This window comes from Sinocyclocheilus grahami, unplaced genomic scaffold, assembly GCF_001515645.1.
Source record: "Sinocyclocheilus grahami isolate Dianchi unplaced genomic scaffold, SAMN03320097.WGS_v1.1 scaffold497.1, whole genome shotgun sequence".
Lineage (NCBI taxonomy): Eukaryota > Metazoa > Chordata > Actinopteri > Cypriniformes > Cyprinidae > Sinocyclocheilus > Sinocyclocheilus grahami.
This window is the reverse complement of record NW_015505676.1, coordinates 174,264-193,186: the sequence shown is the minus strand read 5'-3', so window position 1 is coordinate 193,186 and position 18,923 is coordinate 174,264. Positions and strand designations below refer to the sequence as shown.

The 18,923-nt window shown below is 41.6% G+C and overlaps 2 protein-coding genes and 1 pseudogene across 2 annotated transcripts in view; 2 read left to right on the top strand and 1 right to left on the bottom strand.

The window, feature by feature from the left end:
* Positions 1–2,134: 2,134 nt before the first annotated feature.
* LOC107554294 (endonuclease domain-containing 1 protein-like) lies at positions 2,135–5,119 on the top strand. The gene is made up of 3 exons (XM_016236774.1): positions 2,135–2,169; positions 3,948–4,294; positions 4,511–5,119. Exons 2-3 carry the CDS (start codon positions 3,989–3,991, stop codon positions 5,117–5,119), a joined length of 915 nt encoding a protein of 304 aa, XP_016092260.1. The 5' UTR covers positions 2,135–2,169; positions 3,948–3,988.
* Positions 5,120–6,931: 1,812 nt separating this feature from the next.
* LOC107554293 (erythropoietin-like) lies at positions 6,932–9,800 on the top strand (annotated as a pseudogene).
* Positions 9,801–12,906: 3,106 nt separating this feature from the next.
* The window catches only part of LOC107554306 (neuroligin-2-like), a 99,600-nt gene continuing 93,583 nt past the window's right edge, over positions 12,907–18,923 (bottom strand). Inside the window, exons 6-9 of the mRNA XM_016236784.1 lie at positions 16,582–16,847; positions 16,326–16,479; positions 14,560–14,926; positions 12,907–14,453 (exon numbers count right to left, since the gene is read on the bottom strand). Of these exons, the coding sequence (XP_016092270.1) occupies positions 13,532–14,453; positions 14,560–14,926; positions 16,326–16,479; positions 16,582–16,847 (1,709 nt within the window). The 3' untranslated portion in view covers positions 12,907–13,531. The remainder of the gene's footprint in view (positions 14,454–14,559; positions 14,927–16,325; positions 16,480–16,581; positions 16,848–18,923) is intronic.

The window sequence follows — 18,923 nt, the reverse complement described above, 5'->3', positions numbered from 1 at the left end:
TAAAGATGATTAGCTCTACAGAAAATAGGACCTGCATATATGGAGAAAGAGAGAGAGAATCATTTGTTCTGGGAATATGTGATAAGGTTTCTGAACAGCATTTTCCTGAACCATCATGTCTCTCCCCTTGTGTCTTGTTTACTCCTTACAAAGAAAGCTGCTGGTTAAAAGGAGAGGATAACTATTACTTGTGTGATTTACTCTGGAGTAAACAAGACACACACACTTATATACACACAGCTATATACACTCAAGTCTTGTTGGATGTTCTAACAAGGGAGGCAGAAACCATAGTGGCACCCCTGGTCCTAGATACCCAGGGCTCATTAGGCGCTTTCGCACCGGAGGAACCTATTCATAGCTCCTAGAACTATTGGCAGAAGTTCCCGCTTTTTGGCGTGTTCGCACCGCACGAACTAGGAACGTATTTAGTTCTAGGAACTCCATTTGGGGAAATTAATTTAGCTCCTACTTCAGAGTGGAGTCTAAAACACTTCTATAGGAACTATTAGTGACGTAAGTGTACACTGATTGGCCAAACGCATACGAAACACCAGCTACCCTGCATTTTTAAAAAGCCATGTAAAGATATTTACTCCACGAACACAGAAAACAGTGATAATGGCATTTACCTGTTGTCTGCAGCGTTGTGTTCTTTTCTCAGCCTCGATGATAACACTATAAGTTGTCATAGGAGATTTAGTCAGATTTTCATGCTCTTTCAATCGCGTAAATAGCAAATGCGTTTACATAACATCTCCGTTATCATGAAACCCACAACACAACAAAAACAGCTCCGAACAAGGTGTCCTCTATTCACCGGTTGTTAACGTTTGTAAATGCCACGAATAAAGATGTCACTGTCGGCCGCTTCAGAGATCCTGCGAATGCAACCAGGAAAACTGCTTGAGGGAGACATAGAACTACGCGGTGTGAAAGCACCTATTGATGCACTTTGGGAGCGAAGGCAAGCCCATCTGGTCTAATTACATAGGAGAGCTAATGTAGCTTAAATTGCTGAAAAAATGTATGATCGTCATGATAGAAAGGTGTAGAACACACAGTGCATCATTGTTTGCCATGTATCAGGTTATATAGACTACTCAAAGTGCCCATGATGACCCGTCTACAACTAAAAACGGCAATGGCTAGTGAGAGTCAAAACTGAACCATGGAGCAATAGAAGATGTTTGCTTGGTCTGATGAATTACGTTTTCTTTTAGATCTGATGGATGGCCGGGTACATGTGCATCATTTACCTGGGGAAGAGATGGCAGGAAATGCCCTATGGGAAGATGGCAGGCTGGCGGAGGCAGAGTTATGCTCTGGTCAACGTTCTGCTGGGAAACCTTGGGTCCTGGAATCATGTGCTGGCATTACTTTGACACATACCACCTCCCTAAAGATTGTTGCAGAGGCAGACCACCCTTCATGGCAATGTTGTTCCCTGATGAGAGTGGCATCTTGAAGCAGGATAATATACCTTGCCACACTACAAATTTGTTTAGGAATGGTTTAAGAAACATGACAGAAAGTTCAATGTGTTGACTTGGCCTCCAATTTCCCCATATCTCAACTCGACTGAGCATCTCAGGGATGTGCTGGACCAACAAATCCAATCCATGGAGCCCCCACCTTGCAGCTTGCAGGACTATAATGCTAGTGTGCTCTTGCTTCTTACAAAACCAAGTCAGCATGGCCCACCCCCAAGTCTCCATAGCCACGTTTCCACTGTCGGGCCAAAAGCGGGCGTGCTAGTGCGTGCCAGGGCTATTCGTGTTTCCACTGTCATTTGACGAGGCGCTTGATCGTGCCTCGTCGGTGCTTCCTCGAGGCCAACAGCCTAAGTTCTTTTGGCCCGACGAAAACATTGGGCCAAAGCAGGCCAACTGGGGCTAGAGTAGTGGCTATGAACAAAGGTGGAGTTTCTCCGCATCTGGAGAGCATCAGTGCTGCGGATCATTTCAGAAAGTTAAAGGTCCCCTGAAATGCTTAGAAACACTCAGTGTTACTCTATGTGTTGACGTCATTTTAACTGAAACAGGAAGACAGGGCGGGACATATCAAGCAGCCCGCCCCTTTTTAAATAGCCAATAGCGTTCGTTTATATCACAGCTTGGGCTAGAGCCGTTCAGAGCCGTTGAGCTCCGTAAAGCCACATTTGACAGGGTATGCCAGCAACAATCTCATCCATATTGCTATAAAATATAGCATTCTGTGTATTCAATTCAAATACCTCCGATACATTTTGTGGTCTGCGCCGAATCGCGCATGTGATCCGCTCCGTGCTATCGTGTCTCTGGACCGGAGCAGAGTGTGTGTGTGCGGTGCGGTGGTTAGCTGACACAGCGCAAAACCAGACTTCTTTTTTTCCTCAATGGAAAGCATATTTACACAGTTTGAATCGTTTCCTGTCCCCTATATAGTGAACTACGTGCCATTCACTGTACAGAAAATACTAATTCTGTGGATAAGTGACCGATTTCAGCCACGGCTTCAGTGTCTATTTTATAGTGTAGGGGGCGGGCGCTTCGGATTCTAGAGCATTTGATTGGACAGAAAGTTTGATGAGAAGCTGAAGTACGATGTGACGTCAAAAAAAAAAATCGTTGAGCCGTTTTGGCGGAAGTAGCGAACTGCAAGCTTTGAATGCTTATATCTTCTAAATGCAAATTTTGTCACCGTTTTGGAGCACACTGCCTTATAGATAACCGTAAGACTAACATATTGATACTAACACCCCAAAAAAATTAATTTTGATTTCATGGGGACTTTAACAAATAACACCAGCATCAAAGACTTTTAAAACAAGTTGAGCTCAAAACTCACTTTCAGACAGCAGCGAGTGTATGAAATTTCTGCCTGAGATCCAGTGTGGATTATGATCACCATACAAGGCAGAAATAGGTATTTATAAGCGATGCAAAAGAGCATGCTAGCCATTAACGTTACCATAGTAAACATGGTAAATACAACTGCTTGAAGAAATCAGACGTCAGCTTCTCATTTTCTATCACAATCGTGTATTTATTTAGTAACATATTTATATATAATAATGTTTTTTGTTTGGGAGCTCCCTCTGCTACTCCGGTGGAAAAAATATAGAAATTATCATTCTTTCTAAATTTGATGTATACTGTGGCTACAAATAAACAGAAACAGACTCGACTGAATAAGTATGTGTCCTCTTTCTTTTGTGAAATAACGGTTCATACCAATTTATTTCTGAGACTAATTTTCAATCCTGATAAATTAAATAATTATGATCAATGTATCACTTATTATTGTAAAACATTGATGCTTTTGGATTTAAATCTTTAACAAAACATGCAAACAAACGGCCCCTTTATAATGTTCGTTTTGTGATCACGCTAGTTCCAGTGACTTTCTGATTAATGTTAGTTATCTGATAACTTCTCTTTGTTGGTGAAATGATGGGGTTGCGTGACGTTGTTCCAGAGAGGCGTGTAAAGTGAAGCGCAACAGAGCTTCTGGCCCGACGGTGGAAACGCATCGTGATTTTGGGCACGGTGCTACAGGTCCTAGGCTATTAGCCCGGCCCGTTTAAAGCACTGGGTCGCACTGGCCCGACAGTGGAAAAGAGGCTCATGACTTCTTGATGTGGCTCTGACCCCTTGTTCAATGTACGTCTCTGGATAATAAGACACCTCTCCTCAACTATTAATTTCCACAACACCAATAGTGCAGGACAAGTTACAGAACAAAGCAAAGTTCAAACAACAACAATAATATATTGTTTTCCTTGAGGTAGAAAAAAAGTTAAAATGTTGTATCCTAGATCCATGTAAAGCCACATTTGTACAAGTTCACCTGCAGGACGCACTCTTCTCATTTAGGCAAAGTCTCATCAGTTCTGTTTTGTTTATCTAATCAATGCTATTCAAAATAACCAGCTTCGAATTCCTCTCTCTCTCATTCTATCAAAGAAGCGCTCAAGTAAGACTGTCGAGAAGCTCCTTTGACTAAAATGCGTCCCTCGGTCATCCTTCTGACCCTTGCCATCACAATATTGCTCTATGAACACTGGGGAACTGCAACCATAGTTGAAGACTTCAACCATATTGAGAGATGCAAGGACTCGCTGTATATGGGCACCCCACCACGAGGCTTCAGAGATAGCAGACTCAAGAAGATCTGCCAGCACTATGCTGACAAACCCAGATATGTAACCCTGTTCGACTCCAAAAACCGTATCCCAGTTTACTCTGCATACACCTTCAAGAAAACAGAGGGCGATCGGCGTGTGGACTATCCCTGGATGTATGAACCTCAGGTATGAAACTATTCATTCTCAGAATAAAAACTACAAAAACTGCTACTGGGATGGTACCCTTTCAAAAGATACTTATATGTAAATTTTAGGTACTAATATGAACCCTTGGAGTAAATAAGATACAAAGGTGTACCTTTTGAAACCCCAGTGACAGCTTTTCCGAGAGTTTGAGGACTGGCTTTCTTCTTTGTAATGATGTGTTGACCTTCTTCCTAGCTTGCAGAGCTTGATGGGAATGGGAACATGATGCCGTTCCCCACCGGATACTTACACATGAAGTTTGAGGACAGCCAGGCGGTTTTGAATGACTACTCTGATGTGGTTCTGTATGAGAGAGGCCATCTGAATCCAGACCAGCACCAGTCAGACCCACAGGACCGAGCAGCCACCTACACGCTTACCAACGTTGTGCCAGAAATTCGTGAGTTTAACATCGGACCATGGCGCGAACACGAAGAGCGCATCCGTGTGCGCCTCAACAACTTCTGTCGGGGTACAGCCTATATTGTAACTGGGATTACCACTACTGGAAACATGATCCGGCGCAACAACCAGGACCGTGTTGGCATCCCTGAAGACGTGTGGTCTGCCTACTGCTGCACCGAATATGACCGGAACGCACCAACCAACATACGCATCCGTTTTCCGACCCAAGCAGCTCTTGCCAAGAACACAAAGGAGGGGAACAGAGTCCAAGAGCTCACTGTGCAGGATCTGGAGAACTATCTGACTAACAAAATGGCCATAGACAAGAATTTCCAGCTGTTCTATGATAACTGCAACTCACCTTCACCTCTTCCTCCCTACCTTCATTATGCCAAATGATCTAATAAAACAGTTCTTTTAAATTGTAATAATATTTTACAGTATGACTGTTTTACAGTATTTTTAATAAACTAAAATGCAGTTTGGTGAGCATAAGACACTGCTTTCAAAAACATAAAAAATCTTACTGGCTCCTTAAAAACCCCTTACTTGGGTAAGATCTGGATCTTGATCGTGGTAATTACATTGCTGTCTATGGGAGGGTCAGAGAGCTCTCAGAATGCATCAAAAATATCTTAATTTGTGTTCCGAAGAAGAACAAAGCTTTTACAGGTTTGGAACGACATGGGGGTAAGTAATTAATGACAAAATTTTCATTTTGGAGTAACCCTTTCATATTAATCATCCTACGTAAGCATAGTTTAATTGTGACAAACTGTCTCAGTTTACATACACGTTAAGTAATTCACTGATACCACCTGAATTTTGGGTTGTGATAAAGATGTCAAAACAAAACAAAACAAAACAAAGAAACAAACAAAAGCTGTCATGCTTTTTCAACCTATTTCTATGGGATTCTCATTTTATTGTTTCAATAAACACTACTGATACACATCAATAAAAACCTAAGTCGAGTTCTAGTCGAGTTTCATCATTACAACCACATATAGTTTGCTTCATCACAATTCAATCATTAATACCAGGCATCATTTCCAGTAAAAATCAGATTCTAGACCTTTGCAGGTTTTGTAAAAATGGAAGGAAAAATATATGGCATGGTAAAAATGTGAAGAGTAGATGAATTTGAAAAAGTGTTAGCCTGTGCAGAGAGCCTTGAAACCCACAAAAAGGAGGACAATTCAAAACTTACTGAGATGGTCAAACAAGAACATTTGCCACATCCTGGAGAAATATTCCACCTAAATAACCATCTATATTTTGCCTTTAAAGCAACATAAGTTTAAAGGAATGTAAAGGTCACACAGGATGAGTTTTCATTAACTGATCGATGCAAGTTAATGCCATGAACAAGATTAGCAAGCTTGTGGGACATTCCTTTCATTTCTTAAGGGCATAATCTAATCTCAGAGAGACACAAATGAGCAAGGATATGCAAATGCCATAAAGCGAATAAGGCTGTATAATCCTTAACTCTCTCTCTAACTCATATTCTGCTTCTCCCTTGTATTCCTTTCTATAAATTGTCTTCGGTTGATATCATTACTGCCGGCTGTAATTTTGTGTCTGTACATATTGTATAAGAACACAAGGGAATAATAAATATGCTTTGTTCTTTCTTTGCCGCTACATTCTGTGCAGGATGGAGGTACTATCGAGTTTTTTCATGTTCTGGAAGACTCTGCAGATGTGGCCCAATGTAAACAATCAAAGTCCCCTGATCCCAGATCAGCAAACCACATTGACAAATCAGATGCTTTCTAACTATCACATTGCCCCAAGTCAGGGACTTTACCTAGTCTAAAATGATCAAGGGTTCCAAATATACAACATTAAAGATGCTATAGGTGTTCAGAAAGTACTATTGCTAAAGAGGACCCCACGGCCCGGCCCATAATCCATGCTTGAGTAGGGTAACCTATTTCTACAGCTGTGACCAAAAGATGCATGGCTGGCTATAATTTAGTATTTGAACGCTAGATGGCAGTCCTGTCAAAAAAAGAAAAGAAAAAAATCTTGAAAATTCTTTCAATTAGTAGAAACATTCTTGATTATATATTGTACAATAACAGTGTTAACTACATACATTGGGGGGGAAAAGCTTGCTGGTTTTAAGTTGGTCTGCAGCTTTTTCAACAAGGCGTATGTTTTAATCTCTTTATTTAGCATTTTATTTATTTATACAGTCGCCAAATGCAAGTGCCTCTAGGAAAGTTGAACAAGTTTGCCCTGAAACGTGAGACCACTGTTGTCACAGGAGTGTACACAGAAACGCTGAATGTATATTGAGCAACAAAGTGAATGCCAAACACAGCACAGACAGAACAGTGCGCGCTGGAATACTATCAAGGACGCACGAGGAACAGGATCACGCAGGAGTCATACGGTGCATGCGTTGAGCTCAAATCTGCACAGTCTGTAGTAACTGTAAAAGAGGGCTTACATTGACTTACAAAGATACATAACAGCTACAAGTGTATGCACTCAGTGTTCGAATTCTGATAGTGTTTCTGTGATTGGGTGGAAAGCAGGTCTCGCCCCTATGACCCATCTGTGACCTGAGGGTTCTGGACCACTTTGTAGAAGCTCGAGATTCTGAGGTCATCATGGTGAGGTCTCTATGTGCTTCACACAGAATGTCAGGTTATTTTCAGAAACATCACTTCATCTGTTTCTTGTTCTCTCAGCGAGATTGCAGAGGAGGCTGTGGAGTGATGAAACTTATTTTGTTCCTCTGACTAGTGTTGACTTTGCTGTTTGGGAACATATAGATGTGAGTCATGATGTACTGTGTGTTTAACATAATATAAAAACATTATGTATGCATACACATAAATACATTAAATACTTAAAACCAGTATTATGCAAATCAGTAATGCAGCATAATATAAAAACATCAATATCCATCATACATATGTAACTCATTTATTTTTATATTTACTAGTAAATGTACTTTAAAAAGGCTTTGATGTGTTAATTCATCATTCAAATCTATTTTAATGCATTTCTCATGTCATCTCCATATCAGTGAAACCTGATTTCCAGTATAGGCGTATTTTTAATAGACGCCAGTAAGAGCAAGTGACGAGCCAGTGTATTTCATAGAAAGTATTTCTACTCATTCATAGTCTAAATCTATGTCTCTAGGTTAATGGACAGGCCGTGGAGGTCCAGACTGGTCTGTCTCTGCTTGAGTAATGCGATGAAAACAGTGAGCAACTCTCCTCTGGCCAATGCGCTGGATAACAACATCAGTAACATCCACAGCCTCGGCCAAATCCTGCACAGTCTTGATTTAGAGGTGTAAAACCGCTGATGTGTTGTGACCATGAGCACATGTGTCTGTCACAGCAAGGTCTATTCTGACTGTCTTAACTATTCTGACATTCACATCCAGCCTCTTTTCTAATTTGGCATTCTTGGAAATTGTGCAAACGTGCAGCGTAGTCGGTTTACACTTTACTTCCCCTCTCTCTTTTTTAGCTACAGTCAAAGTGGCGGCATGATTCTGGGAAATGTGTTTTATTTCTCCAAAGCTTCAGTGACTGTGAGGTGAATTTTCATGCCATGCTGGACTGTGGAGCTGCATATATATATATATATATATATATACACACACAAACACACAAAAATGGCAAGTTTCAAATATGAATTAATACATGTCAGTTGAATAAAAGTACAGTGACAATAGAGATACCTAAATACAGCATGTGTATATATACTGCAGACTATACTGCAGTTAAAATAAGTTCAGTCTAAACTGATTTTTCCCGCTAGAGTAAACCAGAGTTCCAATGTATGATTCATTACTTTCTGTAACTATGAAAATGAACTGAAGGCTGCATCAATAAAATGCGGTTTACACTTTACTTCCCCTCTCTCTTTTTTAGCTACAGTCAAAGTGGCGGCATGATTCTGGGAAATGTGTTTTATTTCTCCAAAGCTTCAGTGACTGTGAGGTGAATTTTCATGCCATGCTGGACTGTGGAGCTGCATATATATATATATATATATATATACACACACAAACACACAAAAATGGCAAGTTTCAAATATGAATTAATACATGTCAGTTGAATAAAAGTACAGTGACAATAGAGATACCTAAATACAGCATGTGTATATATACTGCAGACTATACTGCAGTTAAAATAAGTTCAGTCTAAACTGATTTTTCCCGCTATAGTAAACCAGAGTTCCAATGTATGATTCATTACTTTCTGTAACTATGAAAATGAACTGAAGGCTGCATCAATAAAATGCATCATGAATGAATGGCACTAATCATCATCAGTGAACCATTCCCACTGTGCTAAAATATGAATCATGCTTAACATATAGGGTATAATACACAATACACTTGAAATGGGAGGGGAAACTAGCTTAGTAACCAAAGTAGGCTAGTTGATTTTAGCAGTAGAAAATAGTCTTGGTTGGTTTTGTGTGTTGTGATTATTTTATGAGGCGATCCAGTCAGATCTGAGAGCTGCAATCTATTCAATTTTAGTTTGTGGGATGATAGATTTTCCCTAACGAGTCCATTCTGTTTCCACAGCAGGCCAGGTCCACAGTTCTTCCAGATGATTCAGCTCCTGCCAGCACACAGACGCAGGAGGTCTCCTCTCTCCCAGAACTTCTGCAGGTGCACAGCAGTTTCCTGCGAGGGAAAGTCAGACTCCTGCTTTCAGCTGCACCAGCCTGCCAACGGCAAAACAGCTGATGCGAGCTCAGAGGAGCTCGGGAAATGTTTACAGCAGTCAGACATACACAACAAACCCGGACAAGAACACTTGACTGTGACACACTACCAAATAAAATCTAAAATGCTTTCCAGGTGTCGCTCTTCAAATGGTCTTCTGCATTCCAAAGCCTGCAGTCATGTTTCTAGAGTATGCATCATGCGGAGAGAGAAGCAAAACAGCAGTGACACCTTGACTTATTCAACAAGGCGAACATGGCAGAAGATCCTGCAGAGGAACATTTCAGAGCCCACAAGTGGACTCAAAGTCTTATATCGGTGTGGCGAACAGCTTGTCTGGCTGTATCCAGCCACCTGGACTACAGTACATATGAGACACTTTTATTTAAAACATATTTGTATGTTTTCTACAAATCCATGAATTGTGCTGCCATTTGTTCAATTTTTAGTAGGAAGTGTACGCACTCTACAGGACATGTCCTTTTCTGAGGTGTGTACATTTAACGGCAGGACCAAACGTCTTGTTTTCAGGGTTCAGGCAGGGTTTGCCAAGTGGACTCAATGCTGTGAGGCTGTGTGAAGTATGCTTCCATCTAGAGGATAAAATAGGAAGTTTAAATTAAACTGTAAGTATACATAAAATTAGTGCATAAAACATATTTTTAAAGTAGACAGTTTAGCACAACAACATGCGAATAAGGAGACAGGTCTATCAGTGTGTTTAATAACCGTTTTTAATGTTGTCCAGTTCAGATACACAACATACAGTGTGTAGAAGCCTGTATAGGAAATAGAAATATGAATTTCATTCTTTAGACCCATTGCGGTCATACAGTCCCCTCATCTCAAGCCTTTTTTACGTTGCTGAAATTCAACAAAATGAAACTCAACAGGTGCAAGTCTTTTTTTGGCGACCAAGCATTAATACTCAACAGTTGTGTTTCTCAATATTTTTTTTCTTTAAATCCTCTATAATACATAGGCAACCCAGACAAAAAGTATCACCATGTATGTCTGGTGAGAGTGTGCTTTATATGTCTGTCAGTTGCCGGTAGAATCATCTCTCCCTTTATTTTGTAGAAAAATATGAACTGTTTAAATTCTCTACTTTGAAATATATGCAGCTCAAATTCACAACAAAGAGATAAGCCAGAACTCTGTGGAATCCCAGCCCCACTCCAACACATCTCCAATGGTTTGGGTAACATTAAATTTCTAAGAACTTACAACCAGGTAAGAGAAAACAAACACCCCACAGTGTCATTTAGTCCACTGAAGCGTAATGAAGAACACCCAGGAGAATGACTCAAACAGCAGGCCTCAGAAAAAAAAACAGGGCTGACTCAAGCGATTTACATCCTCGTACGAGGAAATAAAACGAGCATCTCCACATAAACTTTCTCATTTAACTGTTTAAATTCTCTACTTTGAAATATATGCAGCTCAAATTCACAACAAAGAGATAAGCCAGAACTCTGTGGAATCCCAGCCCCACTCCAACACATCTCCAATGGTTTGGGTAACATTAAATTTCTAAGAACTTACAACCAGGTAAGAGAAAACAAACACCCCACAGTGTCATTTAGTCCACTGAAGTGTAATGAAGAACACCCAGGAGAATGACTCAAACAGCAGGCCTCAGAAAAAAAACAGGGCTGACTCAAGCGATTTACATCCTCGTACGAGGAAATAAAACGAGCTTCTCCACATAAACTTTCTCATTTTACGCTCTCCAACTAAATATTCTGATTAGGCCCTGATCGGTTCCACCCTCCGTTTTTCAAACGAAACAGAATCAGATGCAGCCAGCGACTATTGTCCACCGCATTGTTGGGTCTTGCAGCAAATTTGAATTCCAAATGCAATTACTCTCATCAAGTGCGCTCATTCTTGACTCTATATATTCTCTAATGTGGAATTCGCTTCATTTCCGCTTCCCTCAACATTCATTACAATTTAATGTCTTTCGTCGAAAAAAAAACTTTAGTATCTGTAAACCTTCAAATGAAAATCTAATAAGGGTCTTCAGAATCGTGGGTGGAGGGATGTGATTGGCTGAATGAGCTTGCACCTGTTTTTACAGTGGATACGATTGGCCATGAACCCAACAACAAACAAAATATTTACAAAGACCATGTCATCTCTTACACTTATAAAAATTTACAGTTTGCATCTTGTGTTTTTCGTCATGGCATGACAGAAGGTGGTCTTGTGTGTTTTCCATCCACCCAACGACAAGAAACTCCAAAAACAAGACGACGAGAGAACAAAAAATTGATGGAGATGGGAGCAGTATGCACAATTGCTTGCATTATGGATCGTAAATGTAAATTTATGTGGCGTGAGGAGTGACGCCTCGTCCACTGTAGCGCAGTACACCTCTTCAGGCTGCGTCTAGTTCCTGACTGCCACCACGGCTCCAACCTGATGCACAAAGCTTCCAGAGTCAGTATTCAGAGCTCATTTAGGGCCACATCTGTCCTGCTCCTCATACACTCACACTTACATGCGCACACGTGAACGCAAACCGCCCCGTCTCCCGCTTTCTCTCGGCCAGATCGTTCTTGGCACCCTGAAAGAGAGATTTCAGAAAAAAACACGTTGAGAGGTGAGAGGCTGAATCAGAAGGTCTTACGAGGACTTGTGACAGGGCATATAACAAGATGTCCGCCTGATGACAAGCGAGCTCAAACTGAGATAATCACTCAAAGGTCAGTGTCAGTGAGGGGGAAGAATGTTCTGGACACGTCATGAGCTCTCTTGGGCTCTGGATAAAAGAGAGGGACGGAGAGACTCCAGCTGTGCGGGAACGGGAGCAGGTGTTGATCCCGTCGCTCTGGACGTCCAACTCAGCAGAGTCCAAGTCTTTACGGAGAGAGAGAGCGACAGTGAACGTTCCTTAACTCAATGTGGCGTAATGCGCGGGTTACTACAGAGGACTATACGAGCGGAGAGAGATAAAAGGGATAAAAAAGGAAAGGAGGGGATCGTGGATCTGATCAGTCCTTCTCTGGGAGATGAGCTTTGTTGCACAGCTTCCGTAATTATAAATGAAAAAACGAAGGGAACTATTTATCCTCTTTATTATCATCAAGAATCAGTTTCATTTCCGGATATGACCATGTATCTACAGAGGGAAAAGAATCTCCAAATGAAGTGCACAAAATACAGCTGATGTAAAAAAAAGAGAGAGACAGAGAAAAAGAGAGAGAGCAAGAGAGAGAAGACTGTTGCAGAAAAAGACAATAAAAAGACAGAAAGAAGAGTCTTGAATCTCGAATGTCCATTTTCCTCTTAAAAAATAAATCATGCAAAATTACCAAAGCGCAATCAAGATATAAATTTAATTAATCTATATATTTTTATATAGATATTTGTAGTGTTGTTCATTTCTCTACATAGGCAAATAACAGTGACAGTGCAAAACAAAAAGCAAAAAATAAACATAAAAAATGAGAGAGAATAAAGAAAAGAAAAACTAATTTGGCACTTTTTTTCTCAATTCTGCAAATTCCTTGAATAAATCCAGTTCAGGTGATTCTCTCCATGTCCGTCCACTAGACTGCATCTGATTGGACGATGATCACAGTACTTGGCACAAGAATGCTGGTAAAAATTAGATAGTAGAATCTTTTTTTCATTCATAGCCTTATAAGGTTATCAATAATACATTTTTTACACGTATGTTTTCTTGATTTATAAAACAGTCAGAAGTAGGAAAAACTGTTCTTTTTTGGGGACTAGAAACGGCTACAGCAGAGCAAAAGACTCAGGGAGAAGAAAAGAAAAATAAGGGAAAGGTGGCAATGAAACTTGAGGGGGAAAAAACAGGAGAAAAAATAAAATGGTAGGGGATAGCTGCTGTATTGAGTAGGGAAAATGGCCAACATTTCTCCACCCAAAATCTTCCCCAAGAACGAGAGGAGCAGGAAGAGTAAAACAAGAAAGAAAGAGAGAGAAAGAGAGTGTGCTGGGAGTGGACTTAAAAAGGACAGGAGCGGTGTGTTGGACAGTATCCGTGTAGCGCACCACTCTTAGTACCGGAGGTCTGTGTTCCTATGCGTTTGGGGGCCCCGGTCCCCTCAGAGGGGTTACTATACTCGTGTGGTGGAGTGCTGGTGGGGCAGGGCATTGTTGCTATGCCCAGCACTCGGTGCAGGTGTAGGGGGGTAAGTGTTGAAGGCATGGAGGGGTTGCATGCCAGTGATGGTGCTGGGGATCATGGAAAGCGCGTTAGCCGTCATAAGTGGCACGTCCTCAGGTGCCCGCCGTAGTGCCAGAGTGTAGTCCGGCGGGCACACGGGTGGTCTTAGAGGTTCCAAGTCGCCATGTAGACCACGTGGTGGTAGAGGCGTGCCGTGGTCGAGCTCTACCCTCTGCTGCTTCATCTGCAAGGACATTAGCTCCTCCTCCTGGCTCAATGCCAGGTCGTTATGGGGCGGAGCCCCCACAATGCCAAGGCCCGGCCCCGCCCCACGTTGAGGCGAGAGGCGTCGATGGCGGCGTTGCAGCAGCTCGATCCGTTTGTCGCGTTTATAGTACAACGCAGCAAATGCCAGCACGTTGAGGAAGAGCAGCGACGCGCCCACTGCTACTGTCACGCTCAGCTCCGTCGAATAGTCCCTTGTGTCACTCGGGAATGGGAAGCGTTCAGGAGGGTGTTCAGAACCTTCGAGGTCCGGGTCGGGTGGGTAGGTTGAGACCGTGGGGTGGCGAGTAGAGCGTGTGCCAGGGCTCTGGGCTGTTCCCTTCCAGCCGGGCCGGTGCGGGCTGCCAGGGGGCAGTCGCGTGGTTATGGAGCTGATGATCTCCACATGAAGGGTGTGGAGGTGAGGAACCAGCTCAAGCCAGAAGGCAACTTTGTTGGCACGGTAATTATCCCGGATGCGAGGCTTCAACCCGATGTGGAGGTACTGCTTGTCTTTAGAGCTGAATTTGGTCCATATAACTTCCTCGAAGCGATTGGGCTTAGTATGGATGAACTTGGTATCCTGCGGTACTGGAATGTTCGGATCACTGGAAACAAAATATTGAAACAAAGTGAGAAGAAAATAAAAAGACAGAACTGCATTTGTATTCTGGTCTCACTGGGTGAACAAATTTGGACAGATCAAACTCTCACCCTGTCTTGGCGAAGTTGGTCCAGTATGTCATCACCACAGCGCTGAGCATGACATCATTCTTGGAAAAGTTGCAGGGAAATAGATCTGTGGCTCCCACCATGGGTACACCGAACACATACGGGATCTCGTCGCCATGTGCTGCGTCTGCCCACTCAGGTCGTGCCTCCGTCTGGCAGTGGTGGTGGAAGGTATAAAAATAAACAGGGGACTGGAACTCAGCATGCAGCTTAGCTGTAGCCACTGCTGGCGCCACCCACTGGTGGTCGGTAAAAAGTGCAAGTAGAGTTTTACGCCGCATGTCCCCGTTGTCGCGGTCAGCCCAATCTGTGTACATGAACTTTATAGTCTCCCGCAGTATGTCTTTACCTAAGAAGGGACAGAGAGAGACCAAGAGAGAAAAAGATGGATGTTGGATGTTGAAAGACAGAGTTGGTTGTCACACAAAGCAGGGCACCTTGACTCAATATAGGAGACAGTGAGACAGAAGCACCCAAGGTGAGGGGTAAAATTAGACTGATTACCTTGAACAACCGCTAAAAGAACGTATAGATGTGTATGTCAGTGTTGTCTACAGAAATCTGTGGGACTGTCCTGAATGGCACACCTGAAGTACATCTGATGTACACCTGATAATAAGTTTTCTCAATGCACACGTATGCACAGATTTCACAGATCTACTTTAGACCTCTAAGGCAAAAATTTTCTTTTAATAGGTACTCCATTCAGTGCTTGATTAGAAACCCAACAAAATAATTTATATCATGACAACTCTCTGAAGATTTGAGCATGGTAATGGATATGACAATATTAATATATTTGGTCTTGGTGGAATAGATCTGCTATGTTGCTGCTGCTGTTGGTTATTGTTGTAGTTGTAGATTATTGCTGCTGTTGCAAGCTAGTACAGGAACTTGCTACTGCCAATGCATACGGTGATATGGTGCTGTGAGTTTTTAAAACATACTGCTGTTGCACAAATAGCATATAAAATAACACGTAGCAGATCTATACAGGTGGAGCTGGGTAAGGTGGAGGGTTTCAGAGGAACTCTGAAAGCGCACTGCAAAATGCTCAAGTCAATGTCTCTTCACACTCCGATAGCAATCATTAAGTTAAGTGGTCTAAATGTATTTATCTGTATTTAGATATTCTGTGGAAGGCGTAGGACCAAGAAATGTTCGTCCAATCAAAACGCTCGGAACTTTCCTACCTGCCTGTCAACATATGTATTTGCATACCTCTGCGTACCCTGTTCACGCAGACAGGATACATCATCAGCGCGGTCACGTACGCTATTGCAGACAGAGTGAGAATGGCAGGCAAACATCAACAACTCGATCTTCCTTCCCGGTATTGTTGTACTTTTACTAACTGTGCTATAAAGTTTTCTCACCAGTGAATGACACATGATGTATTGAAGTAATTGTCTGATCTGCGTACGTATATGCATTCAGGGGGCGTGGCTTTGAACGGCGATTTGCAGGGAGGGTGGGACGTTCACATTCAGTGCTATCAGGCTAAAGTTAGCATTTTCCAAGATCTCCTACTGCACCTTTAAGAATCCATCAGCCTGCGCCATCTAGAGTTTCATGAAAGAACTAGGCATTTACATTGTGTTGAATATTTAAATATGACAAGTGATGTATTTTAAATCAAGTCAGTGAATAATATAATTTCTACATTGTGCTGTAGATTCAGTGGCAGCAATGGCAGGGCAAACATCAGCCTATGTGCAAGTGACTACGGGTGTATCATTGAAACTCACCATCTGGGTATCCATAGAGGTTGTCCACAAAATTTGATATGGTGTAGTCGAAGGAAGCGGCTGAAATACCATCCTCACCTTCACTGTCATCTACAAATTTCAGCCCTTCACCCTGGTTCACCCCCAACAAGATGTCGTAGTTCAGGAACTCCCCCTGAGGACATTACACAAATGTCACCCATTGTACTCACTTTCGCTAATTAACTATCAAGATTAGACTCTAAACTCTGGGACCCTGCTTTGACTAAAATCACACCTGCTGCATGAGGATCTCAGGGTCATCGGGTACCACATCTCCGTCCACCACCGGTCCGAATGCGATGTGGTAGCGGGCAGGTTGGATATCCTGATCCACCAGCTCCCTGAAGCTCTTCCTTCGCAGACAGTCCACCAGATCTGCAGTGTCGCTGTAGCTGCAGCCCACCTTCTTGGCCAGGATCTTGGTGTACATCAGAGGCCGGTAGTTGACTGACCAGCTGGATATGGCGGAGCCACTCTGAGCAATGGCCCTCTGGAACAAACCTGAAACCAGGGCCAGTTACAAGACAATGACTAAGAAAAGTCAAAGAGCAGACTATAATGTGAGTAGGTCAATGTGGACAGAGTGTGACCCGTGACCCATGACCATGAGCAAGATAAAGCCACTGAGTATCTTTTATCATCACAAAAGGAAGGCCAGTGGAACTAATTTCCATAACAATAAATGCTTTCCAGGCTGGTTTCTTAACTTTAGAACATAATATTCACTTCAGAATAGAGAACACATTTTTAACTTAAGAACAGAAGAGATGCTTAACTTCAGAACAGAACAGAACCTTAACTTCAGAACAGAAAATAATATAATCTCAATTTTAGAAAGAGATCAGAATTGAATCTCATTTTCAGAACAGAACAGAAGCTTAAGGTCAGAAAATAACAGAACAGATTCTTAACTTCAGAAAAAAGAACAGAACAAAATGGAATCTTAATAGAACACATTCTTAACACATTTCTTCAGAACAGAATCTTAACTTCAGAAAAAAGATCAGGAAAGAATGGAATCTTAATTTCAGAAAGAATGCAACCGAATTTTAACTTCAGATCAGAAGAGAATTGCAAGAATACATTTTTGCATTTGGCAGACACTTTTATCCAGAGTAACTTGCATTGCATTGAAGGCAAACATTTTATCAGTTCATGCATTCCCTGGAAATCAAACCCATGAACTTGGCATTGCTAGTGCCATTCTCTACTGTTTGAGCTACAGGAATGCCAGAATCCCAGAATGCCAGACAACAGTTGGCCTTGTGCACTGGCTACAATAGAGAGTTGAGGTGCAATGTGTATTTAACCTTTAAAAATATTCAATTAAACAGTGTGTCATGTACATTCGGACCAAGACTGTCAATATCGTCACAGACCTTTTAGACCTTACTGTATATGAAACTGTGCTACCCATCTACAAGTAAAGTTCTGAAACTAGATTTAATGGTCAGAGAAACATGTTGCTAAGCTAAAATGGTGGAAGTCTGCACAGTAGAAAGGTCATGCTGGCTTCAACAAGGCATAACCAATAACAGCATGAACCAACAGTCAGGGGCTCCTTTTAGTATGTGTTGCAAATTGGGCAGGTAGAAACTCTGATTCATTACTTGAGTGAAAGTAACAAAGTGAGCTAAGCAGTGTTCGAAAAGGCTCTGGATAAGCATGCGGAAACCATCTTGGCTTTCAGAACCCTGCTGCACCGTTATGTAAAGTGCCCCATGGTTTTCATCTGCAGATTCTGTTATTAATTATTAAAATGTTTCACCCCCCCAGCCACACACACGCGCACACACACACACACACACACATTCGCACTATACTCTATTACAAGACCCCCCAGGTCCAGTTCCCTATGAAATCAATTAAGAATCAGCTCAGCTGCAGTACAACACTTCTGCATCACACACACATAGTTGTACATGCTGCTCATTATGAATTTGTCTCACATCCCTCCATTTTTATCACACAGGACTCATTATAAACTGGCATCAAATGCAGACGCACGTGTGATCTCGAGATAGCGGTGTAAATCAGTTTCGCACACACACAAACTCACACACACCGCAAGGCATTGCCTCTCACTTTCACACAGCTGCACAATATATCAATATTAAAAAAATTCAGAACATAGAATAGTATACTGTAAAAAAATATATAGCACAACTAGGGTTATAGACTTTAAAACAATTCCAAATATCCAAAAATAAAAGTCTTCCAGGTTTGGAATGACATGAGGGTAAATGGGTCAATGACAAATGAGAGTGTCCATGATAAAGAGAAAAAAAATCCTATTCTAAAACACATAATGTTCTAAGAAATTTTTATGGCTTTATAAAATATTTATACCATTTTCAAGGAAAGTTTACATTTCATGAGTATAAAATATGACAAGGTGTCAAAAGTAATACATTTTTTACTTTGTGAGCGTAAACATTTTAATTATTTTTTAAGTCATTATGTCAAACTACTTCTTTTCAATAAAAGCTTGTTTTTAAATGAGGCTAGTATCTTCATTATGATATCAGGACAGTTAATATTTTTGACTTTATGTCCATCTTGAAATAAAATTAAAAT